Source organism: Antechinus flavipes, chromosome 4 (assembly GCF_016432865.1).
Source record: "Antechinus flavipes isolate AdamAnt ecotype Samford, QLD, Australia chromosome 4, AdamAnt_v2, whole genome shotgun sequence".
Classification (NCBI taxonomy): Eukaryota; Metazoa; Chordata; class Mammalia; order Dasyuromorphia; family Dasyuridae; genus Antechinus; species Antechinus flavipes.
Genome location: NC_067401.1, coordinates 89,171,729 through 89,195,800, shown reverse-complemented (window position 1 = coordinate 89,195,800; position 24,072 = coordinate 89,171,729). Strand labels below are relative to the sequence as shown.

Sequence of the window (24,072 nt, the reverse complement as noted above, 5' to 3'; positions counted from 1 at the left end):
AAAAGGTCAAACTAGTATTTGTAACTAATATCATTATAGTATTCAGATTTGAATGAGTTATAGGATTGGTTTCATTGTACTTAAAAGCCATTATAACAAACAATAGCTTGAAACAAATTGGTTCCATGTTGAATATTAGATACATTTTGTATATGAAGGAAGTTTCACTGTGATTGAATTTGTTATAGAGGGAGCTCAAGAATGCATGTATATATATGACCACAAAGTATTACAACTACATATAATTTAATGAGACCAGAGTCTTTAGTTAATTAGACAATCAGGCAAGAAGCATTGATTACATACTAGGTACAGGCAAGAAGCACTGATTATCTCCTATATACTGCGTATGTACTGTGTTGAGCTCAGAAGAAACAAAGACACATAAAAGGTAGTATTTGCTGTCAAGAGTTCACAGTATGATGGGAAAAAAAAACAATATGCAAATAACTATCTACAAACAAGTTATAAGCAGGAAAAATTGTTAATAATCAACAGAGGAAAGGCATAAAGAATACTATGTTTACCATGAATCTGGACCTATAAGGCAAATATATCACTTAAGTAAGAGTATCCAGGCATTTTATCAAAGACGAGATATTAAAAGCTATTATGCTGAACATACTCTATAAAATACCAAAAATATTTTAAGATTTATTTGCATTGCCCTTAGTTAAGCATAATTATTATATTCCAGGAGGATGTTTTAGTGAGAATGACTCTAAGAAGATACATCTCAAAAAAAAAAAAAGTTCCTAAGTAAAGAAATGTCCATAAATAGGAAAAACAAAGTTCACTTACCTGGATCTTCTATAGTTAAATTCTTCGTTAACCATTGCACAATGTCTGACCCTATGATAAAATGTAAATAAATATGAACATTTGTACTTATTTCAAGAACTCTAAACTTTCAAACAATTTATGGCTAGTGATTTGTTTTTATTGTTTTGATTTGGCTTTTAAAAAAACCAAATCAATACTGGTCACATTTATAGAACTAGAGAAAAACAGAAAGTAGAACAGATTTGGGAACAATGATGATAAATTTAGTTTTAATTCCATTTTCTATTCTAGCTCCGTCCAGCAAGCTTTTATTAAGTAACTATTTTGTTCAGAGCAATGTGCTAGCTTTGAGAATAATTCATTTTTAAATAAGAGAGAAAATAGATGATAATTGCAGAATTATGACTATTAAGTATGATTGTGATCTTGGGAATAGAATTCTGTTGCAGAATTAGGCTCCATTGCAACTTCTGCCAAAGGCATGGTCTGCGATCTTGGTCAAATTTCTGACTTCATTTACTCCTCTGCACAACTGAAAAACAGTAAAAGTCACTGACAACATAATTCAGAGATGTCTGAAATAATTAAAATAACAGTGCTCATAAAATAATTCCAGGTGCTTTGATGAAAACAATAAGCACAACTCTATAGTTGGGTTCCATCCTTCTCTGATCCATGCCCAGAAACTGTCCCCATTAAAGGTTTGTGTTCTTCGCTTGATTTGTTAAATATAAAAGAGCCTTGTTAAGCACAGTAGGGAACAATTTCTAACAACTATTTCTCTAATATTTAAAAAACGAGGCATCTAATTGCTGCTCTTAGCTGCTTTTGCAACATAAAAAAGAAATAAGAAAAAGGAATTTTGAAATCTTGAATTTTTTTTAATATAAACTTTTATCCAATTTCAGATTCAAAGTCAGTGTGGCAAAGTATAAAGAATATTGCAGTTGGAGTCAAAAGGTCTCTGTTATTTTATTTTGTAGAAGTCAGTTATCCTTTCTCTTTCTCATTTTCCTAATCTATAAAAAGAGATTGTCCTTGATATCTTTAGTTCCCTTTGAATGCTACAGGCCATGTTTCTATTAGATGAAATCATTCTCCTTTTAAGTATTTCATTACTTGAGTCTCTTAAACAAGAGGAATCAAGAATTTGGATCCTCAGTCCCAAACTCTAATCAATTATGTGTTATTTTTTATCTCTACTACCAGTGCTCTGCTCCTCTGGGAAAATTACTTATTCTTCCTTCTTATCATTCCTTTTTTTTTCTTTTCCCTTCTCTTCTTTCTCTCTGTACCTACACACACACACACACACACACACACACACACACACACACACACAAAACCAACAAACAAAAACAAAACAAAACAAAAAACCAAAGAAGCCCTGGACTCATCTGAGAAGTTCCATTTTTCTTTCTTTCTTTTTTATTATTATAGCTTTTTATTGACAGAACATATGCATGGGTAATTTTTCTATATTGACCCTTGCAATCACTTCTGTTCCAACTTTTCCCTGCCCTCGCTCTACCCCCTCCCTTAGATGGTAGACAGTCTCATATATGTTAAACATGTTAAAGTATATCTTAAATACAATATATGTGTACATAATTATACAGTTCTCTTGTTGCACAAGAAAAATCGGATTTAGAAAGGTAAAAATAACCTGAGAAGAAAAACAAAAATGCAAGCAGTCCACACTCATTTCCCAGTGTTCTTTTGCTGAGTGTAGCAGGTTCTGTTCATCATTGATCAATTGGAACTGAATTGGATCCTCTCATTGATGAAGATAGCTACTTCCATCAGAATTGATCCTCATACAGTATTGTTGTTGAAGTGTATAATGATCTCCTGGTTATGCTCACTTCACTTAGCATCAGTTCATGTAAGTGAGAAGTTACATTTCAAACAAGAGCATAAATTAAGTTAGGGAATTCTTAGGAAGGAAAAAATGTTACTCCTTTTTCTACAAAATTTTCTCAATGCCAAGATTTCCTGGGTCATCTAGGTAGTACACAGGTCTGGAGTCAGAAAGAAAAATTGACCTTATACACCTACTATGTGAACCTGGGCAAGTGACATATTTTATGTTTTTTCAATTATAAAATGCAGATAATACTAGCATCTATCATATTTGTGAAGCTAATAGCAAAGTGAATGGCATATAGTAGGCATTTAATCAATGCTTGTTCACTTTTTCCCTTTTTTCTCTGGATCTTTAGATTACTGTTTTGAATCCAGATGTATTCTCTCCCCACTATCCTTTTGACTGGCAGTTACATTAAATAGTGGTTTCTCTGTTGGCTTGGTAGTGCCTCCTCGGAACAGATACATACAATTTTGCCTGACCCTATGATGATACCTGGTCTCTGTAGTGATCATTTTAAAGTTTTTATTGTAGGAATTTTTGCTGCCCATGAAAATATATTCTATTTGCAACACAATTGCAATGGAAGTAACTGTAGCCTGTACCATTATTATACTTAAAGTTGTGTTTCTGAAGAGGTTATTATTGACATTAGATGTAATATATCAAAAGAAACTACATGTTTCAAATTTGGCAATAATTTCTTAAATACTATGAAAAATTTAATATCCCATATTGAGTTTAATCTTGAGGAGCTTTTAATAAAGCTTTCCATGTGGTTTATCAGCCTATTTTGTCTTTACAAGACTGCTCCCTTTAAAACTGTCTCTGATTCAAATGCAATTGAGAAGATGGATTTATCCAGACCCCGAAGGAAGTTTTAATGTAACCAGCCATGAGACTTCAAAACTCCAGCTCTGTAGGAAGGGAGTGAAATCACACACAAAAGCACAATTATTATAAAGTGTGTTCAGCCGTATGCCTTCAATTACCCTGTACAGGCATCTGTACTTCCTGAGGCATGATGTTGTCTTTTAAAAAACATATCTCAAATATTTGGAGCTCTACTTTTCAAACAAATGGGTAGTGATGCCTGACCATTGTGAGCTCAAACATGCCCAAATACTCAGTCCCAACTTCTTCCTTATCATAAAAAAAGATTCATTTTAGGTTAAGGGATTCTTTAGGGGCTGTTTGTAGGCAGCCATGGAAATTATTCATGCAGATGGAAAGATCCAAACAACAGTGCCAGGATTATAAATATTTCAAGTTGTGAAACATGCTAACAAATGGCCTCTGGAGACTTAAGGTTTTTTTGGTTTTTTTTTTACAACAATAAATACCAAAAGTGAAATTTTCAAAAGATTTTTATATAGAGGACAGAAACTTTTCATACTATGTTTTTAGTTATGTCTCAAATCCTCAATTTGGTTTTAAAAGAGAACATTTAAAATTATATGCCTCCTTAACAAGATTTGGTATCAGAAATAGGTCTCTAGTTATTCTATGATAACATCAATATATTTCAGGGTTTTTTTCAGAGGAAAAACCAAGGCATTTAATTAGCACACCAATTCGTTCATTGTGAAAGGCTTTTTGACATTTCATTCATTTTGCACTTATTATGAAAGAATAAGTGAAATATGAGGAAGGTATGTATATATTAACAGGGATTCAGTGCAAAAAAGATCTAGTGGTGTGTGTGTGTGTGTGTGTGTGTGTGTGTGTGTGTGTGTGTGTGTTTGTGTGTTCTACAAGATCAAATAAGGTCAACAATGCAATGTAGCATCCAAAAAAAAGTCAATGCAGTTTTAAGATGGAAATGAGCTTCCTTCAATTGATAGTTGTCTCTAGTGTTGCTGTATTTTATTTGCTAGATCTGATGTCCTGTGCTCAGTCTTCATTCTTTTTCTCCTGATAGAATGTCCTATTGTCCTAGACATTACTCCTTAGGTTTCTACAGTACTACTCTCTAGGTTCTTTTCTTTTCTCTCCTCAATCTCATTCAAATCAATATGTTCCTCCTCAATTATATGTTTCTTCCCCCCCTCAAGACTATGTCAGTGGTCTATTCTCTTCTCTATTATGGATCTCATTTGCTCCTATGGTTTCAATTATCTCTGTACAGATGACACTTGCATGTATTTATCAAGTCTAGGTCTCTCTCTTAAATTTCAGTCTCACTTCACTAGCTACCTTTTGAACATTCCCAAGTGGATATCCCAAAGCCATTTCAAACTCAATAGGTACAAAATAAAACTAAATACATTCTTTTCTAAATACTCTCTTCTTCCAAATTTCCATATTTCTTCTCAAGATACACATTATTCATTCAGTAACCTATATTCATGACTTCTTAGTCATCTTTATTTTCTCCTAACCTCAATGACCATTTCCAAGCAATTGTAGGAGTTCCATTGTTGATTTGAGTTCCATTTCTTACCATATGTCCTCTACATCCAACTCAGATGGCCACCAACTTAGCCCCTCATCACCTCTTTAAATTACTAGATGAATCTGGATTTCAGAAGACCTGAGTACAAATTCAGCTTCAGACATTTATTAGTTATGTTATCTTAGGCAAGTCACAAAAACATTATCTACCTCCATTTTCTCATCTGAAAACAGGGGTAATAATATCATTTCCCTCCTAGGGTTGTTGTGAGTATAAAATGAAATAAGATTTGTAAAGCAAAATATAAGTTTCTCTCAGCTTAATTCTCATTCTCATCACTTGAAGAATTGTGAGTCCAGCTTTTCAATCTACCCTCCAATCAATTTCCAAAATAATTATACTATGGCACAAGTGTGACCATGATACTCATCTTCAAACCTTTAGTTGCTATCTATTACCTCTAAGGAGAAATAGAAACTTCCCAAATTGACATTTCAAATGCCTCATAATCTGGCTCTAGTCCCCCTTTCCAGATTTATTTCATATTGCTTTTCTTTGTTCACTCTCCATTCTAACCAACCTAGTTTCTTTGCTATCTCATATTCAATTTCTTTATCTTTACATATAAGCTATCACCAATTCCTGGAGTGCACTCACTTTCTTTACCTCAGCCCTCTAGATTTCCTAGATTCCTTTAAAACTCAACTCATGGGTCAACTCCTTAAAGGAAAGCTTGTCTGACCTAATTAGTATTCTCTTCTTTCCAAATTATCACACACACATAAACACAAAAACATATTTTTGCTTATACAATATCTTCCCAATAGAATGTAAATTTCTCAAAGGGATATTTTTCTTTTTTTTTCTTTTATTTTTGGTAATCCCATGCATTTTATTTTATGCATCATTTCTTGTAGGTTTACTTTCTGAGATCATTTACTTTCTATGATTTCTAAGGTCATGTACTCTTTTTTTCTGGTAAATTAATTTTTTTAATACACTTTACTTTATGAATCATGTTGGGAGAGAAAAATCAAAGCAAAAGTAAAAAAAAAACATGGGATAGGTTAAGAAAAACAGAAAAAAAAAATGGGTTGATTTACATTCAGTCTCCTTAAATCTTTTTCTGGATGCAGATGGTATTTTCTGTCCAAATTATGTTGGAATTGCTTTGGATCAATGGGCCACTGAGAAGAACCAAGTCTTTCATAGTTCATCATCATACATTCTTGCAGTTGTTATGTACAATTTATTCCTGGTTCAGCATCAGTTCATGCAAATCTTTCTAGGCCTTTCTAAAATCAGCTTGTTCATCATTTTTTATAAAACAAAAATATTCTATTATCTTCATATACCATAACTTGTTCAGCTATTCCCCAATTGATGAGCATCCACTCATTTTCCAATTCTTTGCACCACAAAATGAGCTGCTACAAACATTTTTGCATATGTGTGTCCTTTTCCCTCCTTTATGATTTTCTTAGGATACAGAACCAGTAATGGCAAAGGATATGCACAGTTTTGCAGCTTTTTGGACAGTTCCAAATTACTCTCCAGAATGGTTGGATCATTTCACAACTCCACCAACAATGCATTAGTGTCCCAGTTTTCCTACATCTTTTCCTGTCATCTTAGCCAATCTGAAAAGTGTGAGATGGTACCTCAGAGTGACTTTAATTTGCATTTCTCTAATCAATAATAATTTAGAGCATTTTTTTGATATGACTATAAATGACTTTAATTTCATCATCTGAAAATTGTCCATTTCTATCTTTTGACCATTTATCAACTGGGAAGTGACTTTTATTCTTATAAACTTGACATAGTTCTTTATATATTTTAGAAATGAGACTTCTATCAGAAATACTTTCTGTAAATATTTTTTTTAGTTTTGTACTTCCCTTTTAATCTTGTTTCTATTTATTTTTGTTTTTGCAAAAAAAAATTTTAATTTAATATCATCCATTCTCCAATTGATAAATGGTCAAAGGATATGAACAGACAATTTTCAGAGGATGAAATTGAAACTATTACCACTCATATGAAAGAGTGTTCCAAATCATTATTGATCAGAGAAATGCAAATTAAGACAACTCTGAGATACCACTACATACCTGTCAGATTGGCTAAGATGACAGGAAAAAATAAGAATGAATGTTGGAGGGGATGCGGGAAAACTGGGACACTAATGCATTGTTGGTGGAGTTGTGAACGAATCCAACCATTCTGGAGAGCAATCTGGAATTATGCCCAAAAAATTATCAAATTGTGCATACCCTTTGATCCAGCAGTGTTTCTATTGGGCTTATATCCCAAAGAAATACTAAAGAAGGGAAAGGGACCTGTATGTGCCAAAATGTTTGTAGCAGCCCTGTTTGTAGTGGCTAGAAACTGGAAAATGAATGGATGCCCATCAATTGGAGAATGGCTGGGTAAATTGTGGTATATGAATGTTATGGAATATTATTGTTCTGTAAGAAATGACCAGCAGGATGAATACAGAGAGGACTGGCGAGACTTACATGAACTGATGCTAAGTGAAATGAGCAGAACCAGGAGATCATCATACACTTCGACAATGATATTGTATGAGGACATATTTTGATGGAAGTGGATTTCTTTGACAAAGAGACCTAACTGAGTTTCAATTGATAAATGACAGACAAAAGCAGCTACACCCAAAGAAAGAACACTGGAAAACGAATGTGAACTATCTGCATTTTTATTTTTCTTCCCGGGTTATTTATACCTTCTGAATCCAATTCTCCCTATGCAACAAGAGAACTGTTCAGTTCTGCAAACATATATTGTGTCTAGGATATACTGCAACATATCCAACATATAAAGGACTGCTTGCCATCTAGGAGAGGGGGTGGAGGGAAGGAGGGGGAAAAATTGGAACAGAAACGAGTGCAAAGGATAATGTTGTAAAAAAAAAATTACCCTGGCATGGATTCTGTCAATATAAAGTAATTATTAAATAAAAATTAAAAAAAAAAAAAAGAGAACTAAGGATGAACAACAACAACAAAAAAATTTTAATTTAATATCATCCATTCTCCAATTGATAAATGGTCAAAGGATATGAACAGACAATTTTCAGAGGATGAAATTGAAACTATTACCACTCATATGAAAGAGTGTTCCAAATCATTATTGATCAGAGACATGCAAATTTTTTTTTAAATTTTTTATTTAATAATTACATTATATTGACACTCATTTCTGTTCCGATTTTTTTTCCCCTCCCTCCCTCCACCCCCTCCCCTAGATGGCAAGCAGTCCTTTATATGTTGGATATGTTGCAGTATATCCTAGATACAATATATGTTTGCAGAACCGAACAGTTCTCTTGTTGCGTAGGGAGAATTGGATTCAGAAGGTATAAATAATCCGGGAAGAAAAACAAAAATGCAGATAGTTCACATTCGTTTCCCAGTGTTCTTTCTTTGGGTGTAGCTGCTTTTGTCCGTCATTTATCAATTGAAACTCAGGTCTCTTTGTCAAAGAAATCCACTTCCATCAAAATATGTCCTCATACAATATCGTTGTCGAAGTGTATAATGATCTCCTGGTTCTGCTCATTTCACTTAGCATCAGTTCATGCAAATCTTTCTAGGCCTTTCTAAAATCAGCTTGTTCATCATTTTTTATAAAACAAAAATATTCTATTATCTTCATATACCATAACTTGTTCAGCTATTCCCCAATTGATGAGCATCCACTCACTTTCCAATTCTTTGCACCACAAAATGAGCTGCTACAAACATTTTTGCATATGTGTGTCCTTTTCCCTCCTTTATGATTTTCTTAGGATACAGAACCAGTAATGGCAAAGGATATGCACAGTTTTGCAGCTTTTTGGACAGTTCCAAATTACTCTCCAGAATGGTTGGATCATTTCACAACTCCACCAACAATGCATTAGTGTCCCAGTTTTCCCACATCCCCTCCAACATTCATCATTATTTTTTCCTGTCATCTTAGCCAATCTGAAAAGTGTGAGATGGTACCTCAGAGTGACTTTAATTTGCATTTCTCTAATCAATAATAATTTAGAGCATTTTTTTGATATGACTATAAATGACTTTAATTTCATCAACTGAAAATTGTCCATTTCTATCCTTTGACCATTTATCAATTGGAGAATGGCTTGATTTCTTATAAATTTGAGTCAGTTCTCTATATATTTTGGAAATGAGGCCTTTATCAGAACCTTTAACTGTGAAAATGTTTTCCCAGTTTGTTGCTTCCCTTCTAATCTTGTTTGCATTAGTTTTATTTGTACAAAGGCTTTTTAATTTGATGTAATCGAAATTTTCTATTCTGTGATCAGTAATGGTCTCTAGTTCATCTTTGGTCACAAATTTCTTTCTCCTCCACAAGTCTGAGAGATAAACTATCCTATGTTCCTCTAATTTATTTATAATCTCGTTCTTTATGCCTAGGTCATAGACCCATTTTGATCTTATCTTGGTATATGGTGTTAAGTGTGGGTCCATGCCTAATTTCTGCCATACTAATTTCCAATTATCCCAGCAGTTTTTATCAAATAATGAATTCTTTTCCCAGAAGTTAGGGGCTTTGGGTTTGTCAAACACTAGATTGCTATAATTGACTATTCTGTCTTGTGAGCCTAGCCTTTTCCACTGATCCACTAATCTATTTCTTAGCCAATACCAAATGGTTTTGGTGACTGCTGCTTTATAATATAATTTTAGATCAGGTACAGCTAGGCCACCTTCATTTGATTTTTTTTTCATTAATTCCCTTGAGATTCTCGACTTTTTATTGTTCCATATGAATTTTGTTGTTATTTTTTCTAGATCAATAAAATATTTTCTTGGAAGTCTGATTGGTATAGCACTAAATAAATAGATTAGTTTAGGGAGTATTGTCATCTTTATTATGTTCGCTCGGCCGATCCAAGAGCACTTAATATTTTTCCAATTATTTAAGTCTGACTTTATTTGTGTGGAGACTTTTTTTATAATTTTGCTCATATAATTCCTGACTTTCCTTTGGTAGATAGATTCCCAAATATTTTATGGTATCAACAGTTATTCTGAATGGAATTTCTCTTTGTATCTCTTGCTGTTGGGTTTTGTTGGTGATGTATAAAAATGCTGAGGATTTATGGGGATTTATTTTGTAGCCAGCTACTTTGCTAAAATTATGAATTATTTCCAATAGCTTTTTGGTAGAATCTCTGGGGTTCTCTAGGTATACCATCATATCATCTGCAAAGAGTGATAGTTTGGTTTCCTCATTGCCTACTCTAATTCCTTTTATATCTTTCTCGACTCTTATTGCCGAGGCTAGTGTTTCTAATACGATATTAAATAATAATGGTGATAGTGGGCAACCTTGCTTCACTCCAGATCTTACTGGGAAAGGTTCCAGTTTTTCCCCATTGCATATGATGCTTACTGATGGTTTTAAATATATGCTCCTGACTATTTTAAGGAAAAATTTATTCCTATGCTCTCAAGTGTTTTTATTAGGAATGGATGTTGGATTTTATCAAATGCTTTTTCTGCATCTATTGAGATGATCATGTGGTTTTTGTTTGTTTGGTTATTGATATAGTCAATTATGCTAATAGTTTTCCTAATATTGAACCAGCCCTGCATTCCTGGTATAAATCCTACTTGGTCATAGTGTATTATCCTGGTGACAATTTTCTGTAATCTTTTTGCTAATATTTTATTTAAGATTTTAGCATCAATATTCATTAGGGAGATTGGTCTATAATTTTCTTTCTCTGTTTTCAGCCTACCTGGTTTAGGTATCAGTACCATATCTGTGTCATAAAAGGAGTTTGGTAGGACTCCTTCAATCCCTATTTTTTCAAATAGTTTATATAACATTGGAGTTAATTGTTCTTTAAATGTTTGGTAGAATTCACATGTAAATCCATCTGGTCCTGGGGATTTTTTCTTAGGGAGTTGATTGATAGTTTGTTCTATTTCTTTTTCTGAGATGGGACTGTTTAGGATATTTACTTCTTCCTCTGTTAGTTTGGGCAAGCTGTATTTTTGGAGGTATTTTTCTATTTCATTTAAGTTGTCGAATTTATTGGCATAAAGTTGGGCAAAGTAACTCCTAATTATTGCTCTAATTTCCTCTTCGTTAGTGGTGAGTTCTCCCTTTTCATTTTTAAGACTAACAATTTGATTTTCCTCTTTCCTTTTTTTAATCAGATTTACTAAGGGTTTGTCTATTTTGTTGGTTTTTTCATAGAACCAACTCTTAGTTTTATTAATCAATTCAATAGTTTTTTTACTTTCAATTTTATTGATCTCACCTTTTACTTTTAGAATTTCAAGTTTAGTGTTTGACTGGGGGTTTTTAATTTGTTCCTTTTCTAGCATTTTTAATTGCAAACCCAATTCATTGACCTTCTCTTTCTCTATTTTATACAAATAGGCCTCTAGAGATATGAAATTTCCCCTTATTACCGCTTTGGCTGCATCCCATACATTTTGGTATGATGTCTCATTATTATCGTTTTCTTGGGTGAAGTTATTAATTATGTCTATGATTTGCTGTTTTACCCAATCATTCTTTAGTATGAGATTATTTAGTTTCCAATTATTTTTTGGTCTACTTCCCCCTGCTTTTTTGTTGAATGTAATTTTCATTGCATCGTGGTCTGAAAAGGATGCATTTACTATTTCTGCCTTACTACATTTGAGTTTGAGGTTTTTATGTCCTAATATATGGTCAATTTTTGTATAGGTTCCATGAACTGCTGAAAAGAAAGTGTATTCCTTTCTGTCTCCATTACATTTTCTCCAGAGATCTATCATATCTAGCTTTTCTAGTATTCTGTTTACCTCTTTGACTTCTTTCTTATTTATTTTCTGGTTTGATTTATCTAATTCTGAGAGTGCAAGGTTAAGATCTCCCACTATTATAGTTTTACTGTCTATTTCTTCTTGCAGCTCTCTTAGTTTCTCTTTTAAGAATTTAGATGCTACCCCACTTGGTGCATATATGTTTAATATAGATAGTGCTTCATTATCCATGCTACCCTTTAGCAAGATATAGTGTCCTTCCTTATCTCTTTTAATTAGGTCAATTTTTGCTTTAGCTTGATCTGAGATCAGGATGGCTACCCCTGCTTTTTTGACTTCACCTGAAGCATAGTAGATTTTGCTCCAACCTTTTACCTTTAACCTGCATGTATCTCCCCGCTTCAGGTGTGTTTCCTGTAAACAACATATTGTAGGATTCTGGCTTTTAATCCATTCTGCTAACCACTTCCTCTTTATGGGGGAGTTTACCCCGTTCACATTTATGGTTAGAATGACCAATTCTGTATTACTTGCCATCTTGTTAACCCCGGTTTATGCTTTCCTCCCTTCTTTCCCCTTTCCCCCCCTTCCAAGTATTAAGCTTGTGAGCACCCCTTGCTTCTCACAGCCCTCCCTTTTTAGTGTCCCTCCCCCCGCCTTAGAGTTCCTCCCCTATCTTACCCCTTTCCCTCCCAGTTCCCGTATTCCCTTCCGCTTAGCTTATTCCTTCCCTTTCCACTTTTCCCTTCTCACTTTTCAATGAGATGGGAGAAGTTTCACCATAGATTGAATATGTCTTAAGATTTTTCACTTAAAGCCAATTCTGAAGGCAGTAAGATACCCACTATATTCATCCCCCTCCATTCTTTCTCTCAGATATAATAGGTTTCCTATGCCTCTTCATGAGATGTACTACCCCCACTTTACCCTTTTTCTGGTACAATGTCCTTTCCACATCAATTTCTAGAACAAGGTATACATGTATTCTTTATACATCTATATAGTCAAAATATAGTTCCCAAGATTAATCTTTACCTTTTTAGATTTCTCTTGAGTTCTATATTTGTAGATCAAACTTTTTGTTAAGTTCTGGTTTTTTCATCAGAAATAGATGAAATTCGCTTACTTCGTTGAATGTCCATCTTCTTCCCTGGAAAAAGATGCTCATTCTCGCTGGGTAAGTTATTTTTGGTTGCATACCAAGTTCCTTAGCCTTTCGGAATATCATATTCCAGGCCCTTCGATCTTTTAATGTGGATGCTGCCAGATCCTGGGTGATCCTTATTGTGGCTCCTTGATACTTGAATTGGGTTTTTCTAGCCGCTTGCAATATTTTTTCTTTCATCTGAGGGTTCTGGCATTTGGCCACTATATTCCTTGGTGTTTTGATTTTAGGATCCCTTTCAGTGGGTGATCGATGAATCCTTTCAATGTTTATTTTTTCCTCTGTTCCTATGACTTCTGGGCAGTTCTCTTTGATAATTTCCTGGAAGACGGTGTCCAGGCTCTTTTTTTCATCATGTTTTTCTGGGAGTCCAATGATTCTCAGATTGTCTCTCCTGGATCTGTTTTCCAGGTCTGTTGTCTTCCCAGAAGGTATTTCACATTTTTCTCCATTGTTTGATTTTTTTGGATTTGCTTGACTGATTCTTCTTGTCTCCTCGAGTCATTCAATTCCACTTGTTCAATTCTGATTTTCAGTGAAGTATTCTCTTCACTCACTTTTTTAAAATCTTTCTCTAATTGTCCAATTGAGTTCTTTTGTTCTGTGGAATTTTTTTCCATTTCGCCAATTTTGTTTTTTAGAGAGCTGTTTTCTGTTTCCAGTTCACTAATCCTATTTTTCAAGGATTTTACTTCTTTATCCACTCTCTCTTTAACTGACTTCTCCAGGCTCTTTTGCCAAGCCTCCCTTTCCTTTTCCCAAGCTTCCTTCTCCTTTTGCCAAGCCTCACTCTGCTTTCCCCATTTTTCTTCTAGCTCCCTTGTGAAAGCCTTTTTAATCACTTCTATGAGGTTCATCTGTGCTGAGGAACAGACGATCTCCTCCTTTGGGGAATCACCTGGGGACTGCCTGTTTTTAGTCTCCTCAGGATTTAGAGTCTGCTCTCTATCTGTGTAGAAGCTGTCAAGGGTTAAAGTCCTCTTCAGCTTCTTGCTCATTCTGTCTATTAATCAGAGACAAACTACCAAAGAAAAACAGAAAAAACTGGAGTCTTTCTTTGGGGGGGGGCTGGGTGTGTTATCGAGCTTCCTCTACAGACTGCAGGGGGCAGCAGTGAGGCACTAGCAGGACTGTGCTGCACCTGCGCTCTGAGATCCCAAAGCGTGCTGAGTCACTGAGGGGGGGGAAGGGGGGGTGGCCAGGTCCTGAGAGACTCCAGCTGTTTGCGGTTGTGTTCTTCAGCCCCGGTGTTTTTAGCAGGTTCCAAACCTGTAGCGAAGCTTTTCCCGCAGAGACGGCTACGATCACTCCCCACCCCCTCTCAGATCTGCTCCCGTGCTCTCACTGCCGCTGCCCTCAGCCTGCGCCCGATCTAAAACCGCCCCAGCCCTCCAGTAAAGACAGACCTTTCTTGGCGGATCTCAAGGATGGCTTCTCTTGGTAACTATTTGTGGGTTTTTTTCAGTCAAGCATTGATTCAGAGGCTTGTAATGAAGTGGATAGTGAGAGAAAGCGCGGAGCTTATGCAACTGTGAGCCTCCTCTCCGCCATCTTAACCGGAAGTCCCGAGACATGCAAATTAAGACAACTCTGAGATACCACTACATACCTGTCAGATTGGCTAAGATGACAGGAAAAAATAAGGATGAATGTTGGAGGGGATGCGGGAAAACTGGGACACTAATGCATTGTTGGTGGAGTTGTGAACGAATCCAACCATTCTGGAGAGCAATCTGGAATTATGCCCAAAAAATTATCAAATTGTGCATACCCTTTGATCCAGCAGTGTTTCTATTGGGCTTATATCCCAAAGAAATACTAAAGAAGGGAAAGGGACCTGTATGTGCCAAAATGTTTGTAGCAGCCCTATTTGTAGTGGCTAGAAACTGGAAAATGAATGGATGCCCATCAATTGGAGAATGGCTGGGTAAATTGTGGTATATGAATGTTATGGAATATTATTGTTCTGTAAGAAATGACCAGCAGGATGAATACAGAGAGGACTGGCGAGACTTACATGAACTGATGCTAAGTGAAATGAGCAAAACCAGGAGATCATTATACACTTTGACAATGATATTGTATGAGGACATATTTTGATGGAAGTGGATTTCTTTGACAAAGAGACCTAACTGAGTTTCAATTGATAAATGACAGACAAAAGCAGCTACACCCAAAGAAAGAACACTGGAAAACGAATGTGAACTATCTGCATTTTTATTTTTCTTCCCGGGTTATTTATACCTTCTGAATCCAATTCTCCCTATGCAACAAGAGAACTGTTCGGTTCTGCAAACATATATTGTATCTAGGATATACTGCAACATATCCAACATATAAAGGACTGCTTGCCATCTAGGAGAGGGGGTGGAGGGAAGGAGGGGAAAAAAATTGGAACAGAAATGAGTGCAAAGGATAATGTTGTAAAAAAAAAAATTACCCTGGCATGGATTCTGTCAATATAAAGTAATTATTAAATAAAAATTAAAAAAAAAAGAGAACTAAGGATGAACAACAACAACAAAAAAATTTAATATCATCAAAGTAGTCCATTTTGTTTTTCATATTTTTCTTGAGTTCTTCTTTGGTTATAGATTTCTCCCTTCTCCAATGATCAGATAGGTAAATTATCACTTGTTCTCCTAATTTGTTTGTGGTATCATCCTTTACACCCAAATCATATACCCATTTTGATTTTATTTTGGTATGTAGTATAAGATGTAGGTCTATACTGAGTTTCTGGCATATGATTTTCCAGTTTTCCCATAATTTTTGTCAAATAATGAGATTTTATTTTAAAAGCTGAAATTTGGAGATTTATCAAATAGTAGACTACTGTAGTGCTGATATGTATTGTGTACATCTAATCTATTCCATTGATACACCACTCTATTTCTTAGCTAGTACCAAATGGTTTTGATGACTGCTGCTTTATAACTTAGTTTTAGCTTTGGTATTGCTAAGCCACCATCCTTTGTATTTTTTTTCAATTAATTCCTCAAAGGGACATATTTTTTTCATACTGTCTCAATATTCCCCATGCTTAGCACAGTGTTTTTATGTGGTAGATATTTTAAAATGCTTGTTGAATAAGACCATTTGAAAATGTTCAAGTGCCCCTGAAGCAAAGGTCTTCGGAGTCAGTTTAAACTGACTCAAGAACAAATCTTTAATTTTCAGTGTGAGCATTTATACTTTTGACAAATGATACAAATAAGTTTGTAATTCATGATTTTGTTGATTATCTAGATTGAGTAAAGTGATGGGAAAATATGAATAATATAGATTAGACTTTAAAATGTCTTACGTACATTTTTTTTCCTAAAGCTGATTATACAATGCTGAAGCATTAAGGGACATTTGGGAAGGTTTCCCTGCAAAAAGTGAAGCACTGTAAGGTGGAAAATGCATAATTTCGATTATATATATATATTACAAATAAAACAAATGCACCCAAGTTTAGAAGTAATGTTAACTGAAACGTGATGGAAGCTAGGGAAACCATAGGATGAGGTGAGGGGAAAAACCTTCTAGGAATATGAGACAGCCAAAGAAAAAGGCACTGAGCTAGGAGAAGAATGTCTTGTACAAGGAAAAGCAAGAAGGCCAGTGTCATCGAATTGGAGCATATAGTCTAAAGTGTAAGAGGTATAGAAAAGGACTAAGTTATGAATCACTTTAAAAGCCAGAGGGTTTTATATATTTGAACCCTAGAGGCAATAAGCAGTCACTGAAGATTACTGAAGGCATGACACAGTCAAAGTTGAATTTTAGGAAGATCATTTTGGAAGATAGCCATATCATAAAGTGTCTATGTACCAAAGATTTTATTCATTTTTCAAAGTATTTTTTACAATTACATGTAAAGTTAATCTTTAAAATTCAGTTTTGCAATATTTTGATTTCCAAAATTTTTTCTCTTTTCTCCCTTACCTTCCAGTCCTTTCCTCAAGAGAACAAGCAATATGACATAGGTTACACATGCCCAATAATTTTAAATGCATTTTCATATAGTCATGTGGTGAAAGAAAAAAAAATCAGGGAAAATGGAAAAACCAGAAGAAAGAAAACAAAAAAGCTGAAAGTAGTATTCTTACATCTATACTCAGAATCCATAGTTCTCTCTCTGGATGCAGATGACATTTTCTATCCCATGTTTATTTGAATTGCCTTGAGTCACCGCATTGCTAAGAAGAGCTAAGTCTAATACAGCTGATCATCACATAATATTTTTGTTACTGTGTACAGTGTTCTCCTGGTTCTGCACATTTCACTCAGCATCAATTTATGTAAATCTTCCCAGGCTTTTCTGAAATCAGCCTGTTCATAATTTTTTATAGAACAATAATATTTCATTACATTCATATAACATAACTTATTCGGCCATTCCCCAATTAATATGTATATACTCAATTTACAATTCCTTGCCATCACAAAAAGAACTGCTACAAAAATTTTTGCACATGTGGGTCCTTTCCCCTCTTTTATGATCTCTTTGGGATGCAGACTCAAGAGTGGTGATGAAGTCCTGAATGGTATTTTAGACAAAGAGAAACTAAAGAATTGCTCCCTGAGGAAAGCCAGAAGGCTCTGATAGCGATCGATTTAGCTCCATGTTCCCACCCTTTGAGGAGATGATTCAGTCTGAAATCCAAATTATATCAAACTCCCAAGACCCATCTTTTATAGAAATCCCAGTCATGTTCCTGAGATTAAATTTTCCTTATAAAAATCTACTTGCAGGCCATCCCATGGCTGCTGCCATGCTGTCCTCCCCCATGCCATATGGTATCTCCTCTAACTCCACTATGCTTCCCAACCCAACTTCTCCTCCTTACAGCTAAGTAACTATTTTAGGATGCTAAATCCCTTTCAATATTTAGCTTGCTGACTAAGGGTAATCGCAACCTCATGGGGTACTCTCTACTGGGTAATTTTGAGTTCCGGTAAGGAACTTATCTTTCATATGCTCTCCCATCTACTTCATATTTATCATTCCCAATATCTATTTCGTCCCTCCATTTTGTCCAGAACCTATTCCTCTAAATAAATCCATCTTTTGCCAAAGAAAATGGCTATTGTGGATTTTTCATGTGACCAAACCCCAACTTTTGATTCCTGCCATCATTTGGTGCCGAACCCCACATCATACATCACATCAGTAGTACTACTATACCAAAGGCTATGCTGAGTTTTATAGTCATTTGGGCATAGTGTAAATAGCATTTTTCATCATAAATACTTCAGAATTATCTTGGATCACAGAAGTGATCAAAATATCCCAGTCATTCAGAGTTGATAGTCATGCAATGTTGCTGTTGTATATAGTATTCTCCTGACTTTGCTCATTTTACTTTTCATCAATTCATAGAAGTCAGGTTTTTTTTTTTTTCTGAAATCATACCGCTCTTTGTGTCTTTTACCACAACTGGGTTCCATCACAATCATATACTAAAATTTTTTCAATTATTCCTCAATTGATGGAAAATATGGGTTTGATAGAATAATTGCACAGAAAAAAAAACAAACAAACAACCAAATGGCTTTTACAAGTGGTCAGGAAAAATATCATCAAATACAAAGAGAAGAAACTCAAATAACACAAATAAATTCTTTAAACATTTAAAATCCACAAAAGAGAATGGTGTAGTCTAAACAGAAAAAGAGCCCAAGATGACCCACCCCACAAATGTGATGTACATTCAATAAGAAAAGGTATAAAACACTTAAAAAAGAAGACTACCATTCTGCCAAAATTTTCATACACAAATACTCAAAACTATAAAATATTTTATAGTTTGATATGCCATGATTCAGTGTATCCTAATAAGCTCTGATGAGATTTTTCCCATTATCTAGACAGTCAAAACATAAGTGAACAAAATGCTCCAGATATGATCTGACTAGGGAACAATTCAAAGGACTCACTATCCTCTGTATTCTGTGTCCCCTAAATCTTTTAAAGCAACCTTAAGGTCTCATTATCTTTTTTGACAATCACATTACAATGTTAACTCATAGTGGCCCTTGAAGAACTGAAACTCCTCTATTATACATGAAAATAAGTGTATTCCTTTGTATTGTTGTATATTATTGTATAATTGTAAAAAAAATATATTTTGCTTTATGAAAAAGTTGTCAGCATGAAAAAATTGTTTCAAATGGGAGCTTTTATAAACTGAACCATATCCTAAATGAGTTATAGCTCTCATTTAAAGGAATCCTATGTTGTATGTTTATGTAAAATGGAGATGGCTTCTATAAAATACATGTTACATAATAAATAAATAAATAAATATTGGGGAATGGTATTTTCAAACTTGGAATTTTTAAAACTGTGTGATGTAGATATACATATACATACATATATCTTACCTTTGGATATTCACCAAAGCTTCAAAATGGGGCACTTATATAGTATATTGGATAGAGCTCTAATCCTGGAGTCAAGAACTACTTGACTTCAAATGCAGCATCAGAAACTTACTAGCTATTTGGTCCTGGGCAAAGTCTCTGAAATCATTTTGTCTCAGTTTTCTCAACTACAAAATGAGCTGGAGAAGAAAATAGCCAACCAGAAAAGGACAAATAAGGTCAGAAAGAATTGGATACAACTAAAATTACTGAATAACAAAAACAAAGAGCTCAAAAAACAAATTAATTTGAGTGTTACCAACACCATACAGACAGTAGAGGGAGCAAAAGGAAATAGAGTGGAGCACCTTCCAACAACATGCTACACCTGTGGATTCTAGGGGAGCCACAGAAAACAAGTCAACATTAATTAGAATTTATGTGACATTTTCTCTAAAGAAACTGCATCTAAAAGAAAGGAAATTTGAATGATATGTCTATATAAACTGTGGAGTACAAGGCTAGTTGGAGCTTTTACTTTATCAACTATTGTTCTATCTTTCCACGACTATAGTCTAAATGGTAAGAGTCTAAAACAATGGTAAGCTCCATAAATAGTGACAAATTACAAATCAAAAAGATGGAAATTGGAGTGGATTGTTTGGAAGGGACCATCTGCAGCCATGGTCAGTATTGCCATCTTTGAGTGCAAAGGAGGACGATGATTATAGCATCCTCTCTCTTCCCAAATCTATGGGGAAACATTACTATATAAAGAATATAGAATAATGATGAGTCTGTCCTCTTTAGTTATTTTGAAATAGTTACTTAATCCATGGCAGAATGGTAATTTTAACTCAATTCACTTTTTGGTATATAAGGAATACAAATCACAGGCCACATTATTTAATGGGTCTTGGAAAAGGGAGCCAGATAATACATCTGTAATTCTACTTGTGTCTCTTCAAAGCTCGTGGTGGCTTATTAAAGCATTTCAGCAATTGTAAAACATAAGAGCAAACAGTGCAATGCCAAATTAGATAGTAAAAGAAATTGAATAGACCCAGGGTCTATTGAAGCCTTCACTTCAGAGATCAATTTGAGTATTTAATATAACTAAAGATCTGCTTATATATACAACAAAATGTTATCTAATGTATCTAGTTATTTCCTTTTTATTTCTCTAAGTAGGCACCCCACTATGTTTACATAATTATCATCATCATCATAATCAATTACTTTAGTCTAGCTTTGTACATTCACTGATTTATGGAAACCCAAACAACAACATTGATCAACAACTTAGAAACAATCTTAAAGAGACACCTAAAGCACTTGAGAAATTAACTTATTTGTTCACAGTCATCATGCATATCCAATTCAACCTATGACAACCTGACAAAAGTCTGGGTTTTTTTGTACTTTTTGTGCAAAGGCAACATGTTGCCTTTATCTCTTCACATATTGACATCAATATCAGTTGTCTCAAAAGACATTTAATATATTAAGGCTTAAAACTTTGCTAAGACTTTTGATATACTATTTATATGCTTTCTAAATGGACAAAGGTAAGAGCTGGTATTCTTTTCATGGAATATGAAAGTCATTTTTTTTTTACTCATGAAGAGAATCCTACCAAGCCAATATCATAAGACTACATACATAAAGATACCTGAGAAATGTATTTTTGTGAGAAGATTTCATTTATGAATAAAAAGACCCTCCTAGGTAATCTCAATAGGTTCCCATTGAATTTTATATTAGATTTCCTTAATGAAATGCTATTTTATTTATATATATGTAACATATATAATATATATACACACACAACATTTATATATGTATATATACATAATATTTTACATACTGAATATTAAATTTACTGCCCCATAGACAGAAAAATTTTTCAGAATCAAGCAACTTTCAAAGCCATATCCCTTAGTAGCTCCCTTTGCTTTTACATTATAATCAGGGCTGTCACTATTGCCTCATAAAGCAATTATCTGCTTTAAAAATATCACACAAAATGAGAGAGCCTTTAATTCTCTTGGACTAGAGGCTTTAAGGGAAATGATCAGCATAGTATTTCAAATTATATTTCAGCAGGTTTTTTTTAAATGAAATTGTGGAAGCAGTGATATGACAAACTTTTGTTTTTTGCTTTATGTAGAATCTTCCCCATCTTCATCAATGAAATCAGCACAGAGCAAAATGAAGATACCACATGTTTTCTGGTATATGTTCTTTTAGATAACTTACACAAAAGTCCCTTCTATTTTGCCACACTCAGAAAACTTAATATAGCCTTTCTACAGGTCTCATCATAATTATATGTGCAATCCAATTCCTTTTTAACATATACCCATGCTCAGATGATTATATAATAAATGGTACTTTCCTGGAGCACAAGCTCTCTAAATTATATAGTTCTTATCAAGTCATGCTTCTGGAAGGAGAAACCTGTTATCAAGTCAGTGATCTTCATTCATTGCTATACAATATTCAATTTCAGTGGCAGTCTAAGTTTTATTTTCCTACACAGTAAGAGTTCACACATTTTACCATCTTCATGAAAGAGTTACATAAATAAGTAATTTTTGAATCAGGTTTATTTTTAAAACATTTTCTAAGCTAAGATATTGAAGCTGATCTCTGTTTCAGTGAACTTCTTTTGAAGACATTATTTTCTGTTTTCTTATTCTGTGACAACACAAAATATTCAAAAATATGTGAAAAGTTATATCATGCATCTCACTGCAGACGCTGAGAGGTATTAATGAGCTTGCTGTTTTTCCTACACTTAAGTCTTCTAAAATTCATTCTAACATGCAAGTAACTATGGCTCTGGAACAACAATACCAATGGAATAGAAATTGGAAGGTCCTATCATGTCAGAAAGGTTTATAATTGAGATCTGCCAAAGGATTATGCCTCTGTCATCTGATGATCAGCTTAGCTAAATGCAAAAAGTCTTATCACTAGACGATGGGTCAGCAGATGTCATGGTCTTCTTTGCAACTCATGAAGACAGTCTACCCTGACAAAGATAGGCTACAATTTTCAAGGCTGAAAAAAGGAACTGCAATAAAAAAGGTAAAATGAGGAAGCTATGGTTAGGAGATATTCAATATTACCCATGACTGCACTCAAGTGATAAGCTTCAAAGCTAAGATTTAAATTCAAGTTCATGTCTTCATGAGTTGCAAAGAAGACCATGACATCTGCTGACCCATCATCAGGGGTCATCATCAGGGAAAAAATCATGGGAGAGATTTTAAAAAAATGAAAAAAGAAGTGAACATAGCATATGTGAGATTCTATTCAGTCTCCTTTTTTTTTTCTGTATGCAGATGGCATTTTCTGTCTAAAATTTTCTGGGATTGTTTTGGATCACTGAACTACTGAGAAGAACCAAGTCTTTCATAGTTAATCATTACACATTCTTGCTGTTATTGTGTACAATGTATTACTGGTTGTGCTTATTTTGTTCAGTATCAATTTGTGTAAATCTTTCCAAGCCTTTCTAAAATCAGCTTGTTCATCATTTTTATAGAATAATATTCCATTACCTCCATGTACCACAGTTGGTTCAACCATTCCCCAATTGATGGGTATCTACTCATTTTCCAATTCTTTGCTACCACAAAAAGAACTGCTACAAACATTTTTGCAGAGGTAGGTTGTTTTCTCTCCTTTATGATTCCCTTGGGATACAGATCCAGTAATGGCAGTACTGGGTCAAAGGATAAGCACCATTTTATAGCCCTTTGGGCATAGTTCCAGATTGCTCTCCAGAATGGTTGCATCATTTCACAACTCCATCAACAATGCATTAGCATTCCAGTTTTCCTACATCCTCTCCAACATTTATCATTATCTTTTCCTGTCATCTTAGCCAATCTGAGATGTATGAGGTAGTACCTCAGAGTGGTTTTAATTTACATTTTTCAAATCAATACTGATTTAGAGCATTTTTTCATATAACTATAAATAGTTTTAATTTTGTCATCTGGAAAATATCTGTTCATATCCTTTGTCCATTTATCAATTAAGGAGTGACTTGTAATCTTATAAATTTTACACAGTTCTTTATGTATTTTAAAATGAAACCTTTATCAGAAATATTGGCTTTAAAGAATTTTCCCCAGCTTTGTACTTCCCTTTTAATTTTGTTTCTGTTGGTTTTGTTTTTGTAACTTTTTTTTTAATTTAATATAATCAAAGTTGTTTATTTTGTCTTTCATAGTACTCTCTAGTTCTTCATTAATTCCTCCCTTGTCCAAAGATCTGATAATAAATAATCCCTTGTTCTCCTAATTTGTTTATGCCCAAATCATATATCCATTTTGACTTTATTTTGGTATAGGATGTGAGATGTAGTTTTGTGTTGAGTTTCTAACATTATTTTCTAGTTTTCCCAGAAATTTTTTTTGTCAAATAGTGAATTCTTATTCCAGAAGCTGGAGTATAAGGGTTTATCAAGTATAACATTGCTATAGCCTTGATTATTGTGTCATGTATATCTAATCCATTCCACCGAATCCACCACTCTATTTCTTAGCCAGTATCCATATAATTTCAATGTGGCCTTATAATATAATTTTAGGTTTGGTACTGCTAAGTCACTTTCTTTTGTATTTTTTTCATTAGTTCCCTTGATATTCTTGATCTTTTGTTCTTCCGGTATTTTGGCATTTGGCATTGATCA

At 34.2% G+C, this 24,072-nt stretch overlaps 1 protein-coding gene across 10 annotated transcripts in view; it reads right to left on the bottom strand.

Moving 5' to 3' along the window:
• RGS7 (regulator of G protein signaling 7) overlaps nucleotides 1–24,072 on the bottom strand; it is a 677,137-nt gene that overhangs the window by 213,569 nt on the left and 439,496 nt on the right. For 8 of the 10 annotated variants that reach the window (XM_051993522.1, XM_051993525.1, XM_051993526.1 and 5 more), the window contains exon 4: nucleotides 802–852. The exons of the other annotated variants lie outside the window; for them this stretch is intronic. In XM_051993522.1, the coding sequence (XP_051849482.1) occupies nucleotides 802–852 (51 nt within the window). The remainder of the gene's footprint in view (nucleotides 1–801; nucleotides 853–24,072) is intronic. 10 annotated transcript variants of the gene reach the window in all.